The sequence below is a fragment of the Melozone crissalis genome, unplaced genomic scaffold (genome assembly GCF_028551555.1).
Source record: "Melozone crissalis strain CALT ecotype California unplaced genomic scaffold, PUWL_Pcris_2 ptg000035l_1, whole genome shotgun sequence".
In the NCBI taxonomy this organism is placed as follows: Eukaryota; Metazoa; Chordata; class Aves; order Passeriformes; family Passerellidae; genus Melozone; species Melozone crissalis.
The window spans coordinates 9873059-9892117 of NW_026535813.1; the positions used below are offsets into that span (position 1 = coordinate 9873059).

The window sequence follows — 19059 nt, forward strand, 5'->3', positions numbered from 1 at the left end:
TGAGGATTGAAGAAAAACAGGTACCAACTGCTACCACAACAGTGCACCATCGGCAATATCGCACCAACCAGGACTTGGTGATCCCCATCCATGAAATTATTCCTGAATGGGAGAGCCAGGGAGTGGTCAGCAAGACTCGCTCACCCTTCAATAGTCCTGTATGGACTGTGTATAAGCCCAATGGAGAATGGTGACTGACAGTGGACTATCACAGCCTGAATGAATTTGCACTACCACTGAGTGCTGCTGTACTGGACATGCTGGAGCTTCAGTATGAACTGAAGTCCAAGGCAGCAAAGTGGTGCCACCACTGACAATGGTAATGCATTTTTCTCCATTCTTTTAACAGCAGAGTGCAGGCCACAGTTTGTTTTCACCTGGAGAGGTGTGCAGTACATGTGGAACCAACTGCCCCAGGGAGGGAAACACAACCTCACTATTTGCCCAGAACTGATCTAGATTGCACTGGAAAATGGTGAGGCTCTAGAACACTTGCAATACATTGATGACATCATCATGTGGGGAACACAGCAGAGGAAGTTTTCGAGAAAGTGGAGAAGATAATCCAGATCCTAAGGCCAGTTCTACCATAAAATAAAGTGTTGTTAAGGGACTTGAACAGGAAATTCCATTTTTTAGGAGTAAAATGGCAAGATGGATGTTGTCAGATTTCAATGCATGAGGTTTACAAAATAGCAGCTATGTCACCAGTGAGAGGAATGACGGATTTGTCTTTACAAACAAGCTGTGGGTCTGCTGGTAGATAAAACTAGCACTGAGAGAGAAAAAAAACAATGGGAAGGATTCCACTGATGGATGAATGGAAAACGATATTTGCTTTTACAAATAAACTGTAGGTTTGCTGATAGATGAAATTGGACATTGAAAGATTAAAGAAACAATGGGGAAAACCCCTGAATTCCATAAGAACTAAAAATTAAAAGGGAGAGTTATACATTAGAGGGAAATCTTCGGTATCAGGCATATCTGGAAGTCTGTACCTCTCAAGTACCTCAACCAATGGGGAAAGAGAGAAGGGAAATGCGTCAGGGAAATTAGGATAAAAAGGAGGCTGCGTCCTCCAAAAATTTGAGACACCCCAGGGGAATGCCCCATGGCCTCTCCCTTTATTCGAATAAAGTAAAAGGACTCCTCTGTCACCGTTTTGGACATAAACTGTGATAATCACATATCATCTGAACAGAGAGAGACATAGCTCTCCCAGGATTTTCCTGGGAAGCTGTGAGAAAGCTCAGAGAAAAGAATGAGAAACAATTCTTATCTTCACTTGCTGCACCTGTTGTTATGCACATGTGGAATGTGTTATGGAGATTTGTTTACCAAAGGGTGATTTCTTAATTGGCCACTGGTGATGGTGTTTGGATTTGATTGACCAATCGGGCCAAAGCTGTATCAGACTGTCTGCAAGGGTGATGGGTTTTTTCTTATTAGTATAATACAGTATAGTACAAAAAGCAATTGATCAGCCTTCTGGAATCATGGAGTCAATGCTAATTATTCCCTGTTTGGGGGCTCACTGGTACAATAAGTGGTGAACCCGGACGCTGAATGCAGCCTAGGCTGAAGAAACAGGACCCCAATGGATCTGGCCGAGTTTGCAGCCAAGGCTGAACACAGGAGGGTCTGCTGAACCCTCACAGAAATCGCGTCCGGCAACTCTTTGTGGAGTCGCGGGATGGGAGACGCCATCAGACTCTTGCTGGGACCTGTGGAACCCTGCGCAGCCCACTCATAACTGGACACCTTTTGCTTCCTCGGAAAGGTAACACTGACTTTTCCCTGCGTCTTCCTGGAGAAGATTTCTCTCTTGGGACTGCGTTTTGGCCCCGTAGCCTAGAGGCTGGGGCAGGGAACATATCTCCCAACAATAGCACTGCCTGTGACCTGGGGTGGGTTTGCACTTGGGAAGTGATGCCTGCAGAATTGGGTGTCCAATTTTAGATGTTAGAAGAGGACACCCTTGAGATGTGGAAATTTCTGATTCATCATCACAGACTCCCTGTGTCAGAAGAGGCTCTCTACAGGTTTTTCAGTTGGGAAAAAGTTCATGATTTCCCCTTGAATGTGGAATCCACCCTGGATCCGCGGGCCTGGGACTCACTGGGTCTCTATCTTTTGGGGAAACTCAGGCGAGGTACGAGAATACCTCTGTTATGAACAAAAACCTGCCTTTTTTTTTTTTAAGAAAAAAATTACAAAAACTAGGCAGACCACTGTTGGTGCTGAAGTGTTACCTGTTTGTTATGATAATTACAAGTCGTTGTCGTTAAATGGATCTTTTTTGTATCGGTGAGGGCCCTGGCCGGGGCTGGGTTGATGGCTCTTCTCCCGAGACAGTGAAGGGCGTGGACCTCCCCAGACAGTGAGGAGAAAAGACTAAACGTGGGAGGGAGACATGCAAAATAACTTCAGGACCACCATGCCATGAGAGGCTACTACTCCAAACTTACTGAAAAGACCCCCAAAACAACGAGCCAATATAGAGTTAGGAAATTAGAATGATGTCTAGACGTGAGGAGTGGAGTGCTGAGCCTGCAGAGATGCTGAAAACCTTCGTTGCCCCTCACCCTGAGTGGGAGAGTCCTCTCAGACCGGGACCCGGAGAGGACGGAAGCTGAGAATTCAACATCTGGGTCACCACGCCGAAACCAGCTCCCACAAGGACTGGACCCCAGCTCTGCCCCTAGTGGACAAAGCTGCGCATATCCTCCTCCTGCAAGTCACCCTGGGAGAGACGACGGAGACTACAGACCCGTCGAGCTGCCCAGTCTTGAGCTGATCACTTTTAAATAAAGGCATTAAAAGGAGAAAAAAATCTCCTGCCCAATTTCACCTCGACTACTACCGATCTGGTCAGTGCTCTCCAGAGTAGTATGGGGCCGGACCCCTTTGGAAAGTGATTCCACCTTGGTGGGCATGTCCGACTTGGACATGGAGGAGAGCCTGGCCCCGAGTGGGTTGCCATCAGCCTCTCCGCCACGGCCAGCTGGGGACCGATCCTTTCACAGACAGCTGACGCTGGCTCCTTTCTGGCATTGCCCACAGAGCACTCAGAGCAGCTCTCTCCTGTCTTCCCGGGGCATGGGCAGGAAGGACTGAAGCCTTCAGCGGCTCCACTTTCTTGGTCAGCAATTCTCCAACCGGAGCCGTGATCACTTCTGCCTCTTTGCCTTCGCCAGTGCAAGGGGGACCATCGCCTCCTCCTCCTCCCCCCCGTGCAGCTTTGGATCAGCCCTGCTTCTGGGTTCCCCCCCGCCCCCCCCCCCCGCGCCGCAGGAGGGGGAGGAGTCGTCCCTGCTGCCGACAAGGGAAGCAGCCGGTTCCGCGACAGCAGCCGGCAGCCCCACGCTGGAGAGCACATCCAGCCCTCCTGCGCCGCAGCCTGAAGCTGATTCATCAGTAGCGGCGCCGGCAGCACCGGCCAGGGATGTCTCCCCGCCGGCTCCGCCACCTCCAGCCGGCCCAGCTCCCATCCGGGATGCGAGCTATGGCACTGAAGATCTTCAGCCTGCCTGACCACCCCCCCTGCCCCGCCCCCTGCTGTTTCCCTTGGGTTTCCCGGGAACACGGACAGCACTGAGCATCAATAGCCTGTCCGTCAGCAGGGGCATGCCCTCGCAGCAGGGCGCTGGCCCGACTGTGCTGTGAAATCTGAAGATCAACATTCCTCTGGGGGAAAAGCCTTCCCTGACGTGCCTTGGGGCACTCTGTGCATCCCGCTCTCGTTCGCAGGGCGGTAGAAGCGGGGTCCCAAGAGGCTATGGCTTGGTCTATGCCTGGGAGGGGCGGGGAAAGGACGGAATGCCAGAGTAATGCCGAGACATTGGCAGCGTGGTGGGGGCGGGCAGTGAAGGAGAAGGCGGAAGTGAATCGCCCATCTGGGGATGGGCACGGGCTGTCCCAGTGTCGTGGTTTGAGACATTGACAGGAAGTAGGTTTTTTTTTTGGATATGATGTGGCCACCAATAGGCGTTCAGATTTTAAAATTGGCACCTGGTTAGCCACTGAATTTCAGACACGCCTCTGAGAACAAACAGGAGTTAAAAGCAGACCTGCTCCCCCGGGAAGCTCTCTTGGGACTTCAGCGGGAAAGAGGTCGGATCTCCCTCCCCCGTCCAGCTGCTGCTCCTGGGCGGGGGAGGGGCAGCCATGCGGTAGGCCTGGGCCTGGACAGAGATGGGAGGTGAAGAGGCCCTTGAGGATGGCAGGGTGGAGGAGCACCAAGACACATCTGGCAGCCAGCCCCCCATTCCCCCAGGGGAGAGAGAGAGGGAGAGCCGGCGTCTGAATTTGATAGCGGCCGGCCCAGGAGGAGAAGGGGGGGGTGCGGCGAGAAGGTGCCCGGCAGGGCAGCGTGGGAGTTCCAGAGCTCCGGAGAGGCAGAGACTGAGATATTTAACCCTTTTCTTGCATGATAGAAACCTTTCAAATGCTGATCCTCCTGGAGCTGAATGAGAAGAGAGATAAGAGATGAGATAAGAAGGGATGGGCCATAAGGGAAGTGCAGAAGACTCTTGAGTAGGGGGAGAGATGATGGAGTGGCCTTTTGGCTGGACTTTTCTTGTGTGGCCATAGACTGAACCATTTTTTTTCCTGTGACACAGAGACTGCATTTAGGGGGAGGCAGTGCCTCAGAACCAGGAGGGTTCAGTGTGGGTACCCCTCAGTCCCAGGGGGTGCAAAAAATTTGGGGGGGACAGACGTCCCGAAGGAGAGACTGTGCCTTTTATTGGAATGAGATAAGGCATCCTTGAAAGACAACCCTAGAAACAGCTCTGGTCCGTGCACAGTGGTGAGAGCACTGGGCATGGAAGGAAGGTGTCACGATGGCAAAGGATTTCCGGGCGGTGCTGAGTGACATGGAAACACACGAGGTTACAAAGGTGTTTCCAGGGGAAGTCTATGGTGCAAGAAGGACTCCTCTCCTCTTCATGAACTGAAGACTGAGTATTCTAAAGGGTGGTGCTGGACTGAGAGTTGGTGATTTGGGGGAATGTATTGCATTGGGAAATTTGGTGGGGGGGGAGGAGGAGGAAAATGCTTTTGTAAGGTTTTCTTTTTTGTTTTTTTCTTTTTCTTGTAGTTTAGTTAATAAAGTTTTCTTTATTTCTAAGCTGGAGTCTGCTTTGCTTATTCCTGGTCACATCTCACAGCAGACACCAGGGAGAGGGTATTCTCATGGGGGCACTGGCATTGTGCCAGTGTCAAACTGTGACACCCAGGCATCCCAGATCCAGGGACCCCAAATGATACCAGTGAAAAGCTGGGGTAAGGGTACGAGCCAAATTAATCTGGCCTCAGCAGCAGCGGTGTGGCCGTCCCAACGGCCAGGTCTGGGTTCCTTGGACCGCCCACCCCGGCCGGGTCCTATGGCCCGCCTCCGCTTCTGGCCTTCTGAAGAAGAAGAACAAAAGAAGGTGGAAAGAACTACCGTCTTCACTGACAGCTCAGTGTGCTGGAAGGCCACGAGTCAGCCTCAGACCAAGTGGTTGAATTAAAGGCTGTGGTCACGGCATTCCAGAGATTTTCTCAGTACCTCTGAATTTGATAGCAGTGTTACACAGAAAAGGTAATCCTGCAAACCATCCAATTAGAGCTTGGGCTGTGGCCAGCTCCTAACTCTACCTGGATGGGGATGATTGACAATCAACCCAGATGTTTTCTGCATCCAAAGGATTCAAGTAATTTTGGCTTGGCAATTTGACCACATATATATATGACAGCTAAGCCTACTTTCAAAGGGAGTTTGGAACATCATGATTCAGACATGATTTCCAACTCTGCTGAGTTGAGGTTTATCAGCTGTTGCAGACTCTGGAATGGCAGTCAGTGCTATAGTGACTGATAGTTGTGTAATGTCACATGTGTTCTTGATTATGTGCATTATCTGATTGATTTCTAATAGTTGTTAGTAACCGTCTTCAGCTGTTCTCTGTTTCAGGACCAAGAAGGACATTCAGGGATGTCAAAGATCAACATCTCCAACTAATGGACCTTCTCCTGAAACTCAGCTGTTTGGACTTTGAAACAATGATCATTCTTTGCATTGTTGTTTGGTTTTCTTATATTGTAAACCTTGTTTTAATGATATGATCGAAATAGATATTCTACAGGTAAAGAATCTCCCTGATCATTCGAAGTCAGCATCTGATTGAGGTTTTGATTGACAACCAGTAAATTGCTAAGGGAACCTCTTGAGCTGTGTTTGTTCCACTTTCTATAAAGGGCCCTACAGAGGACTACAAACACCCCCTTTTTTCTTTAAACACAAAAGGGTGAATTGTGGCCGCAGCTTTCTCCACAGAGATCAGCAGGCACAACTTTCCCAGGCATTGTGCTGAAAAAGGCTGTTAGAAAGCTCAGAGAAAAGAATGAGAAACAATTCTTATTTTCACTTGCTGCACCTGTTGTTGTGAACATGTGGAATATGTTATGTAGATTTCTTTACTAAAGGGTAATTTCTTAATTGGCCACTGGTGATGGAGTTTGGATTTCAATTGACCAATCTGGTCAAAGCTGTATCGGACTGTCTGCAATGGCAATGGGTTTTCTTAATGGCATGGTATGGTATGGTATGGTATGGTATGGTATGGTATGGTATAATAAAGAGATTGATCAGCCTTCTGGAATCATGGAGCGAGGTGTGGCCTTAAAGTCAGGTGTCCGGCTGGCAGAAGGGCGGCCAACACCCAACTGCAAATGTGTGAGCACCCCTCGGCGTCAGAAGGCTTCGGGCTGTGCTCACAGCAGACGGAATCACTGCTGGCCGACGAGAGTAAAGAGTCCGGACACTCACTGGGGACTTGTCAGATTTATTGTAGAACCCAACGTGCCAACCAGGGAGTGACAACCTGGCTGGTATCTAACAGGGGTCAGCCAGTGAGTGACCTCGAACAAAGGGTGCAACAGGGTTATAAAGGGGAGGAGGGATCTCAGGGAGGGGTTTACAAAGGACCAATAGGGGAAGGTAGGGGAGTGGACTTAACATAATAGGCACTGGGGAGAAACCAGTAGTTACATTATAAGGGAGGGGCCCCGGAGCCACAGCCAATCATAACTCCCAGGTAGAAGAAGATTCTGGAGACTTGGGAGGGGTGGGGAGTGATTGACTGGGCCCAGGGAGGAGAACAAATTCCCATATAAGGAAACACAGGGGAGGGGAAATCATATAACAGAGAGGATTGACATAAACTGTGGTGGGAGTAACCAAGGTAACCAAATGATAGACAATACAATGGCAGGAAGAACTGGTGAGGGCAGAACCATTACAGAAAATGGGGGAGTGATACAGAAAATGGGGGAGTAATTAAATAAACTAACAAAACACACTACAAAAGGAGTCAATGCCAATTATTACCCATTCAGGAGCTTGCTGCTACAATACTTTTTATTCTCTAAAATGTTTCATATGCATCAAGTTTTGGAATAGATCTGAGCATATTCATTTCCCTGCTCCACTGAGCCCCGCTTTGCCTTATAATTAGCTTAGCAGTCATTCTGTACTTGCGCAGTGCTCTCTGGTGGTCTTTCTGTGGTCACAAGAGGAAGGGCAAATGAGTGTTCATCAATGTGAACTCTTCACCTTTCTTTGGCTGCGCATGCCCTCTAGTCTCTTGGTTGCAGTTCAAACCACAAGGCTGGTTGAAGCCAGTTTAGGGTCCAAGGAGCTTCTCTTATCTTCAACAGCTCTGCAGGCCTTGCATTCCTTCCACCTTGTTTAGGGTAAGAAGCTCTCCTTATCAGGATATCCTTGCATTCCTTTTGTGAGAAACAACTGCTCACTTTTTAAAATTTTATTAAACTTTAGCAAAAAACGACAACAAAGGACTGAATAAGGAAAAATTACAGCACTGGGAGCCCCCTCCTCCTCCCGCCCCGTGACTACCAGTCCTGTGTCTCCTCTACAAAATGGATGCTCTGCCTTTTATATCCTTAGCCCCTCCAAAAGTTTTGTCAGTCAACTCTTTCTCTGCCGTCCGTTGGCGGAGATTACTTTTTACATCTTGATTGGAGGTCAGGTGTTGTTATGCTGTGCCTCCTGGTAACAAGCCAGCCTCCTCTAAATGTCTTGACTACTAAGGCTATTACAAGGCAGAGAGGGAAAGAGGACTATGGAATGACATATTACAATAACATTATTATGCATCTACATAATAGCCATCTCCCAATTGTGAGAGCCAACTATTACATTACTTATCTATAGAAAACTCCCCTTTTCCTTTTCTATAAGTCATATGGCACGAATAATTAACTCTTATTTTTTATTCAGATACTTTACCCTTACTTCTCAAAAAAATAAATAATAACATCTGTGAGTGAGGACAGTGGGAACAGGAAAAATTGAACAATATGGGATTACAGAAGCCTATTTAGTCTTACCCTTTAGTGTCTGTTGGCTTAAGAGACAACTGAGGAATGATAGAGGTCTGGTATGTCTTTCTTCTTCCCACCTCACCATGTCTTCGGGGTTGCTACCCACAGCAGGGCTATAATCTTGGTGGCAAACATAGGGGCCAACCCAGTCTTGCCCTCTATATTTTTTTTGTTTTACCTTACTTGTTGGTTCTTAAGGAAACTGTCTCAATACTCCTTATGGTTCCATGTGTACCTTCCCTCAACAGATGCTTGTAATTCTTATCTATTAAAATAGGATAATTACATCAATAAACTATACAGTTCAAACTCCTCACCCAAAGTGTTAGTTAAAACAATCTTTAAGCTGGCTGATGAAAGCTAGATTCTACTTTTGGACATCTTCAAGCTTCTTCGGTTATCTCTAGTCCATTCTTTGGGTTCTTGAACAGGGTTTTGAATTCTATTTACATGAGTCCACTTTCACTCTGCAGTTCACACAGACAACTCACGGGTTAGCAGTGCCTGAAAGGGACTTCCCCACTGAGGGGTTAAACTAAAGACAATGCACATAGCACTGCTTCATATGTTTCATTATTTGAACTTACTACTGCTGACACAAGGGAACTGTGCGGTCTAAGAAGTATTACAATCACAGAGAGGTTTCGTACTTGGCCTAGTATCTTGTTTTGATGGAAGCAGTTCCTAGGGAACGTTTGTTAGAACAGTAGTGAATTACAGCAATTATAGATACCTCTGTTTATAGGGATTTAACGGAAACTTAAGCATTATTAAATTTGATGGAAAACACTGTACATAACCTTATATAAACTTTTTGGCAAACTTCTATGAACAGGCATATTTTTTCTCTTTACAAGAATAGAGTGTACACAGAGAGCCAGGGGCTACCTCAGTTAGCAGAGCTAGGTAGTGACATATACACAAACACATATTTACACACCCATCTGCTTTTCCAGGTGGGACAGCAGTCGGGTGTACGGAACTGTGTATCTAGAGCTATGTCTCTGGGCCTGCCTAACTCGTGTATGTACACAGGAACATGTGCAGAGCTAGTATACATACACACAGGTACTTGCTCACTTGCACAGAGTTCTTGTGCACTGCAGTACCTGCTAGCAGCACACACTTGTGTACTCTTAATTGGTTACACCAGCATACATGTGTTACACAGACACTCACTTATGTAGTCTCTACTGATGCACACGTGTCTACAAGTATGACTTGTTTGCACATAGTGTTTTGAGCACACCAATGTGGGCAGTGTTATACATATTAATACACGTATGTCTCACACAGAGCTATGTTCACACTAGCAGAACCTGTGCTTACTCAAGCACAGAGCTGTGCACAGACCCACTCACACCTGAGAGTATGTGATTTAACACACATGCAAACAGCAGTGCACACATTGTGGGCATACTTCAGTGCATCTATGTGAATAGTGCTGTGCACACTAGTATACATTCACACTGTGCAAAGCAGGACATGCACACCTATATCTGGCACACTAGAAAAACACATGTGCACACAGAGTTGTACACACTGGTACACACGTGTTCAGCACCCTGTCAGAGCTCTCTTGGCTCTGACACCCCTGTGGGTCTCCCATGTCATGGCAAGGATGGGGACACAAGAGGGGAGCATGGGTGTGACATTGTGGTTTAGTTCAAAGAGCACTTTTTGTGCCCTTGGGGTGGGAGCAGACAGGCCCGTCATCTCAGACTGAAGGAGAGAAAGGCAACTGTGTCCAAACCTCCTGACACTTAACCCTCTTCTCCTCGGCAACTACAAGATGAAAAGCTTGACAAAGAAAAGCCCAGAGGTTTAGCAGCCCAGAGGAGGGCAAGAGAAGAGGGGAGAGTGTTGCAGCATGGCAGGGTGGTAGAAATGCTGCAACCTTGTTTGAAGTGTCTCCTTCAGAAGCCACTCAGAGCAAGGCCACCAGAACAGTCATTTCAAGTCCATGCACACACACACACCCCACAGATAGCTCAGCAGAGGAAAGACAAGAAGGGTTTTTGTATGATGGATTCCAGTGAAGGTTTATTCCAAAGCACGCCAAAGGGATCAGGGACAAAGACGAAACCATGTGATCTGCACAGACTTAAATATGGGGTCAAGGACCAATGACCTGAGGGCACAGGGCAGTGCAAAGGGCAGGGAAAAGGACAACAACCTGTAGGGGGGATGAGGGATGAATAATTGGGGTGGATAGTGTCAACTGGCCAATGGGGGAAGTAATCTAATGTAGATTGACAGTAGTGCTGCAGAGCACCATGGGCTAGGTCCTCTTTTTAGCCTAGGTGGGGAAAACTCTATGGTATATTCTTCCAAGGCAAGGCCCTGGGGATTTCCCTGAGGGGGAAGGATTCAGAGGTTTCCACAGGAGAGGATCTTCCCTTTCCCCCTGGAGACCCCTCCAATAGCAAACTACAGGTCCCCTCAGTAAGGCCCACCCTCTTAACTGGATAGAAGGAGAAGGAATGAAGACAAGTGAAGAAAGGAAGAGCTTACTCAGTTCTGCTCCTCTACCCTCCCTACAGCAGGGAGAGGGCATTGCTTAGAGACACTCAGGCATGTCTGTGCTCTCTGGTTATTCTGAAAAATGAGGAAGACAAGGTGGAGCAGCAGGGCAGAGCTTGGGTGTTCTAGCCAGCTCCCTGATTGTCCAGGAGAGACTAGCTGTTACTTGTTAATCTCAGTTACTAAAGCGGAAGTAACAGCTAAATATTGTAGTGTTCAAATATTCTGGTAGCTAAGCCTGTGTGCTCCTGTGTGGCTCTTGGCTGTCAGCCCACAACAGGACCAGTGCTCCCAGTACAGATGGGGTCTATTCAGAGCTCAGGAGATTGTGTGCTGCACTGAGGCAGATCATTGCGGCAGCCCTCAGGGGAGGGTCCCCCCTGCCTCAGCAAACAAAGAGACTTCTAGAAAAACAATTAGTAGATGTTGCCCAGGGAGGTTGTGGCTGCCTCATCCTTGCAATTGTTAAAGGTCAGGTTGGACAGGGCCTGGAGCACCCTGGGATAGAGGAAGGCATCCCTGCCCATGGCAGAGTGCCCTCATTTGTGAGATATTGCGCGAGGGTGTACGCGGCCCTAGGTCCGGCTAGCTGAAGGGGTGAAGTGGCCGACGCCCCTACGCATCAGAAGCCAGCCCCCCTTGGCGTCCTGGCCTCGGGCTGGGCTGGATTGCGGACTTGGGTTCGCGCTGGACGAGACGAGAGAGGAGGCAACCACTTGCTGGGGGTAAAACGTCGGTTTATTGAAGGGCCCACAGGCAGCAAAGGGCAACCAACAAGTGGAAAAACCCACAGCAAATGGCCCCGAACACGGGGGGGAGACAGAGTTTTACAGGGAAGGGGTGGAGAAGGGAGGGGAAACCCAGCTAACCAATCGGGGAACATGTGGGGAGGTACATAAGAAAACTGACACAAGAACTTATCCAATAAACATAGAACAAAGGAGGGGCCCCGGGGCGCCAGCCAACCACAACCCCCAGAGAGAAGAATGTTCTCGAAAGCAGGGAGGAGTGGGGGGTGATTGGCTGGGCCCAGGGAGGAGGAAAACTTTACTTATATGGTGGGATAAGGGAGGAGCAGTTATGTAACTTGGGAGATTGACAACTAAAGGGGGCAGGGGTAACCATAGTAACTCAACTCTCAGGGCAATAGTGGCGGGAAAACTGGGAAGGGAGAAACCATTTATAGAGAACAAAGGGGGAACATACATAAAATGGGGGAGCAAACTGAGAAACTTAAAAACACACCACAACAAGATATGATAATCACTTCCAAAAAATTTAAAAGGTTTATTAAAACCTTATAAAAAATACAACAGAAGACTGAAAAGAGAAAATATTATGGCACCAGGAGCAAAGCATGTTTCCCACCATGTGCTCATCCACACAATGGATGTTCCACATTTTAACCCTTTTGTCACCCTGTTTTTTTAAGATTTTCTAAGCCTTCTGATGTTGACATTCTTGTAGTGAACTTTCTCACACACTTTCTGTAAATAACTCATTGTTTTGCATTCCTTTATGGAGGAGGAGAGAGTTGATGGACTGTTGGTTTGACCAGTGTCATTGCAGAGGTGTCACTGTCACCTTCCAATCCGCTGTCACTTTTGTAAAACTATAAATATTGGAGTCAGAGAATAAAACTTCCTTTTTTTCCTTCACCTTGAGAGGGGTGGTGTGCTTGTGTTCTTTCGTGTCCTTCAGCGACATCTGGTGACCGCCGAAGTGTATTGCAGCCTAGGCTGAGACACGGACAGCGGATTGCCGTGAGGTTTTCTCCCCCTCCTTTTTTGGTGCTTTGCCTGCTGTTCTCGGGCAATGAAAACCTCTGTGTTTTTCCAGGATGATTCCCTCATTTTGGATCTCTGGAGGGGGGTCCTGGAGTGGAAACAGGCGTCTGTTTCCTGGGATGGTTTGGAGAGATTGATTCTGTGGGCCCAAGGCTTAGTGTTGTGAGGGATGATGGGGAGGTGTATTGGTTTTGCACAGCCTGGTTTTTGGTAGCAGGGGGCCACAGAGGTGACTCCTGTGGGAAGCTGCTGGAAGCTTCCACCATGTCTAGCAGACCAAATCCCTGATGGCTCCTCCAATTTCCTCATCACCTCAAAGGTCCGCGGGACTCCCAGGGTATCCGAGAACCCCAGAAATTTCAGGGCCATCTGACTCTGATTCCGACACATCCCTGTCACTCCCGGGAGAGCTTAGGGTGGAAATTTCCCCAAACGAGTTGGAAGACTTGGACTTTGCCTTTCTTGAGACATGTCCTCCCAATTTGCAGAAGCCAAAAAGCGGTCGCAGGGCAGGGCAGGGACAGCAGCGGAATCGGCAGGAAGGGGGGCCGAGTCGGGACCCGAGGGGGAGGGGGAAGTGCCCTCTTGCGAGAGGCGGGGTCCCGCTGCGGCAGCACCATGCAGCTGGCAGCAGCCTGGGGCGGTGGCGGGGCCAGCCAGGGGGGCCACGGAGGCGGTGGGAGGTTCGGGAGCTAATGCGGTTTGCGCGGGCGCAGTGCCGAGGGCGGCGGAAGTTTCGGGTGGTGCAGTGCAAAAGACGCGAGCAAGAGGGAGAACTCGTGAGGCAGTTGTGGTGTGCGAGAAGCAGCCACTCGGGGAAAGCTCTCAGACCACAGCGGCTGCATTGGGAGGGAACAAGTTAGACGGGACAGCTGCAGAGTCCCAGGTGACCACCGCAGGGAAATGCGGCAGGCGCGCAGTGATGATGCCACACTCGGAAGTCGGAAAGAGGAGATCTGCTCGGATTGCTGAAGCGTCACGGGAATTGCGCCCGTTGGTTGTGGGGGCGGATACAGTGTCAGAGGAGGAGGATTACGAAAGGGATCAAGCTAGGGAGGAAACATCGGAGACGGAACTGGACTGGGACGGGGGGAATGTCAGTCTCGGGGAGGAAGGGGGCGTCCCCGAGACCGCGCATGCGCAGAGAAGGGCATGGGCTGAAAGCGGTCGGGGGCGGTCTGCCCGCTCCCCCGTGACAACACAGGCAGAGAAGGGGCGTGATCGGGGCTCGGTCGTGTCCCGGGGTACCACCCCGTCTCCGGTCCCAAGGCGACAGACACGTATCCAATCTCAACAGTCAGCCCAGATACAAACTGTACAGCCTCAGCCTCAATCAAAATCAGAAGTGTTGCAGTCAAGCGCCGTGCCAGATCCAACCAGGTGGGCGACAGCGCCACCTTGTGGTGGGACCACCACATTGCAGGAGACCATGCCAGATCTGGTCGGTCAAACCGCAACGCCATCTAGTGGCGGGACTGTAACATTGCAACGTTTTTTCCCAACTTCATATAAAAAGAAATATAGATCGAAGAAAACAGCTCCAGCACAGCAAATGGAGCTTCCATCAGCTCCTGAATCTCATGAGGCTCAGGACACTTCTGATGAGGTGCAGCAACAGGATGATACAGTACACATTACTGCCTCAGAGGGTGTTCCAGTCTGGATGCTTTCAGCAGCAGCTGCTGGCTCATCTGGCCGGGGACCAAGAGTTACTGTACCAAGGAGTGCAGCCAAATATATTTTACAGTATTTAAGCAAAGCTATGGGAACAACAGTACGAGTATTTCAAATCCCTGTTCCAAATTTAGGATCAAGGGCCAAGGCTTCAACCAGACAAGGAATGCAGATTCCAGTGACACCGATGACTTCTAAGATGGAAGAGGCTGCAGCATGGTCACAGCCTCCACAGATGACTCCACTGTACATGCAAGTATCCCTGGAAATGCAGGTACCCAAAGAGAAAACAATTCCAACAATAGATTGGGCAAATATTAGACAAGAACTAAAGAAAGAAAAGGATCTATTGCAAAGTGCGGGAGACATCACAATGCCAGTGACATACTATGCACAGGGTCAGAATCCAAGATGGGATAGACTAGACCACGAAGTAGTCAAAGAATTAGCTAAGGCTATCAGAGACAATGGACTGGGTTCTCAATATTTTAAGCAGCTTCTGTGGGGCACTTTCAACATGTATGACTTAACACCTTATGATATCAGATGTCTTGTGTCAACGATTCTTACAGACACGCAGAATCACATGTGGGACGCCAGATGGAGAAGAGCTCTCACTGAACTGAGGCTCAGATACCAAGGCGGACCAAATGCAAACCTCACTGTGGCACAGTTAGCAAGTGATCCTCCAGGCGACAATCCAACGCATCAAGCAGTGAGGCTTCCACGAGAGGTGCTGAATGACATCAAAGAAGCAGCACAGAGAGCAATTCTGCAGATCGCACCAGCGGGAGTGGAAGATACCCTCTATACAAATGTTAGGCAAGGTCCCACTGAACCCTTTTCTTCGTTCACAGATCAACTCACACAAGCAGTGGATTGACAAGTGCCTGATGAAGGGGCAAAGCCACACCTCATCAAAAGTCTTGCCTATGCCAATGCCAATCCAGATTGCCAACAGGTCATCAGTGCAATGCCCGGTCAACCATCTTTGGCAGAAATGGTAGAGGCATGCAGCAAAGTGGGAACACCTCAGCATGTTGCATCCATCGTGAGACAAGAATTGCAAGGACAATTAGAAGAACAACTGTAACGACGATTGGGAGAAGAAATGGCGAAAATACTTCAAACGCAGAATTAAAAGATCGACAGGACTGACAGAGTTTTAGCGAACTTTGAAAAGAAAAACCGTTCATCTGGAGGACAATGCTACAAATGTGGGGCATCTGGACACTTCAAGAAGAATTGCCCACAAGCACACGTGCCAAAGACGGAAAAGCCATCGGACCTTTGTCCAAGGTGCAGGAGAGGAAAACATCTTGCGAACGAATGTTATTCTCAGATGGATATAACGGATATAGATGGGAAACTTCTACCGTATCCAGGAAACTCAAAAAAGAATGCTCAGCACTGCCAATGCATGTCGACACAAGTGATGGTGCTGACACAAGAACAAACAGGACAGTCATCGGAGAACGTCGAACAAACTCCCTCAGCAAAACCATCAGCAGAATCCCCAGTGACCCAGAGCTCCTTCCACCAGGGGCACAGTGCATCTTGGCAGCTTCTAAATTGACGTGCTTCATGGATGGAAGCCATGCAGTGATACCCATGGGTGTCACCGGAACTTCGCACAAAAGACAAGACTTTTTGATAATTGGAAAAGACAGGAGTAGTACCCTCGGACTCGTCATTTATCCTTCAATTATTTCAGCAAATCGGAACGAGGAGTTGACAGTTTTAGCCAAGGCTCTTCAACCACCACTGATTGTTCCAGAAAACACCCCGGTAGCCAAAGCTATTGCTTTGCCACCCCATGCAATGGAACAAGTCATGCCAGTGTTTGAACAAGAAGGATTTCCCTCTGGGGAACACGTGGAAGTACACGCTTCCTGGATAAAACATATAGGCCGAGATCGACCCACTGTCACTTGTCAGTTGACTTGTGGAGAAAGGACAATTGCCATCGGAGGGATGTTTGACACAGGGGCCGACATCACAGTTATATCATACGTCTTTTGGCCCCGAGAATGGAATTTGGTTGCTCCCTTGGGTTCTCTCACAGGCATAGGGGGAAGTTCCCTGTGTCTGCAGAGTGAGAACGCAATTGTTGTTACAGGACCAGGAGACAAAACAGTAATCATTCGTCCCTTTGTTGTGCAAAAGCCCATCACAGTATGGGGAAGAGACCTTTTAGCACAATGGAGCACGAAATTGGAGGCGGATTTTTAGTGGGGGTCACCGCGACACTCGCCACACTGAAGTTAACCTGGAAGACAGACAGTCCTGTCTGGGTGGATCAGTGGCCCCTTGAGCGAAAGAAGTTGAGTGCACTGAAGAACCTGGTTCAAGAAAAACTGCAAAAGGGACACATCAAACCAACAAACAGCCCATGGAATTCTTCAGTGTTCATCATTCGAAAGAAAGTTTCAGGCTCATGGAAACTGTTGCATGACCTCAGGAAGATCAACTAAGTCCTCGAAGACATGGGAGCACTTCAACTGGGACTTGCCTCACTCTCAATGATTCCCAGAGATTGGCCGCTTGTGGTCATTGACCTCAAGGACTGTTTCTTTAGCATTCTGCTTCATCCAGATGATGTTCCTCGACTTGCCTTCTCCATTCCAAGTATCAACAGGGAGAAGCCTCTGCAGAGGTACCATTGGGTGGTTCTTCTACAAGGCCTGAAAAACTCACCGACTATTTCCCAATGGTACGTGGCAGCAGCTTTGTCACCAGCGCAGAAGAAATATCCAAAGGCAAAAATCATTCATTACATGGATTATTTGCTCATTGCAGCGCCAACACAACAGGAACTGCAAGAAACCCGCGACCGTGTGATTGCAGAGGTGCAAAAGGCAGGACTGGAAATCAGTGTTTCAAAGATCCAAGAGATTGAACCGTGGAAATACCTAGGGTGGAAGATTTCAGAGCGAACAATAAGACCACAGAAGATGGAAGTCAGTTCCAAAGTCAGCAATTTACATAATTTACAACAGCTCCTAGGAAAGATCAACTGGATGAGACCAATTTTGGGAATCAAAAATGATGATATTCCATCATTGCTCGACCTTCTGAGAGAGGACATAGACATCAGGTCTCCCAGGACACTCACACACGAAGCACGAAAAGAACTTGAGAAAGTTACAGAGATGATTCAGAAGAAACAAGCACATCGATTCATAGAATCACTGCCCTTTCAATTGGCAATGTTGGGGGAAAAAGTACAGTTTCATGGTCTGATCTTCCAGTGGGATTCGTCTCAAAGAGACTCTCTTAATCATAGAGTGGATCTTTTTATCTTACAGGTCTCCAAAGACGATTCTCACAGATCTGAAGATGGCATCTCAAATTATCATAAAAGCGAGAACAAGGTTGCTGACAATGTCAGGCAGGGACTTTTCACTAATTTATCTACCATTGAAAAAAGATTATTTTGATTGGGCGATGCAAAAATCAAAAGATTTGTTATTCGCGTTGTTAGGCTATCCAGGCACTTGCACAATTCATTTCCCACGTCACAGACTGTTGCAATCAAATATATGTTATAGGGAAAAACTGTTGTGGTGTGTTTTTAAGTTTCTCAGTTTGCTCCCCCGTTTTATGTATTATTCCCCCCCTGTTCTTTGTAAGATGGTTCTTCCCCCTCCAGTTTTCCCGCCACAGAGCCTTTGGCAGTTATGTTACTATGGTCACCCCTGCCCCCGTTAATTGTCAATCTCCCAAGTTACATAACTGCTCCTCCTTTATCCCACCATATAAGTAAAGTTTTCCTCCTCCCTGGGCCCAGCCAATCACCCCCCACTCCTCCCTGCTTTCGAGAACATTCTTCTCTCTGGGGGTTGTGGTTGGCTGGCGTCCCGGGGCCCCTCCTTTGTTCTATGTTTATTGGATAAGTTCTTGTGTCAGTTTTCTTATGTACCTCCCCACATGTTCTCTTATTGGTTAGCTGGGCTTCCCCTCCCATCTCCACCCCTTCCCTGTAAAACTCTGTCTCCCCCCGTGTTCGGGGCCATTTTGCTGTGGGTTTTTCCACCTGTTGGTTTGCCCTGTGCTGCATGTGGGCTCTTCAATAAACCGACGTTTTACCCCCAGCAAGTGGTCGCCTCCTCTCTCGTCTCGTCCAGCGCGAATCCAAGTCCGCAATCCAGCCCAGCCCGAGGCCAGGACGCCAAGGGGGGCTGGCTTCCGATGCGCAGGGGCGTCGGCCGCTTCACCCCTTCAGCTAGCCGGACTTAGGGCCGTGTACGCCCACGCGCAAAAAACCAAGAATAAGTGAGGAACCATTGGACAGGATCACAGTATTCACTGATGGTTCAGGAAAAACACACAAATCAGTAATCACTTGGCAAAATTCAGTAACAGGAGAATGGAACTCAGACATATAAATATTTCAGGGTTCATCACAAATCGTGGAATTGGCAGCCATGGTAAGGCCCTTTTAATTGTTCAAACAACCTCTCAATCTGATCACAGATTCAGCATATGTTGCAAATGTGGTCAAACAGTTGGAAGGTTCACTTTTAAAAGAGACAAGCAATGGCGTTTTATATTCATACTTGTCATGCATGAAAACACTATTGGAAAGCAGAGAACATAAATATTTCATCACTCACATAAGAGCACACACATCACTTCCAGGATTTTTGGCGGAAGGGAATGCCCAGGCAGACAGGTTGAC

At 48.4% G+C, this 19059-nt stretch overlaps 1 protein-coding gene across 1 annotated transcript in view; it reads left to right on the top strand.

Moving 5' to 3' along the window:
• The first annotated feature begins 6720 nt into the window (after positions 1-6720).
• Positions 6721-19059, top strand: part of LOC128941405 (uncharacterized) — a 77641-nt gene continuing 65302 nt past the window's right edge. Inside the window, exon 1 of the mRNA XM_054283153.1 lies at positions 6721-6796. Within this exon, the coding sequence (XP_054139128.1) occupies positions 6721-6796 (76 nt within the window). The remainder of the gene's footprint in view (positions 6797-19059) is intronic.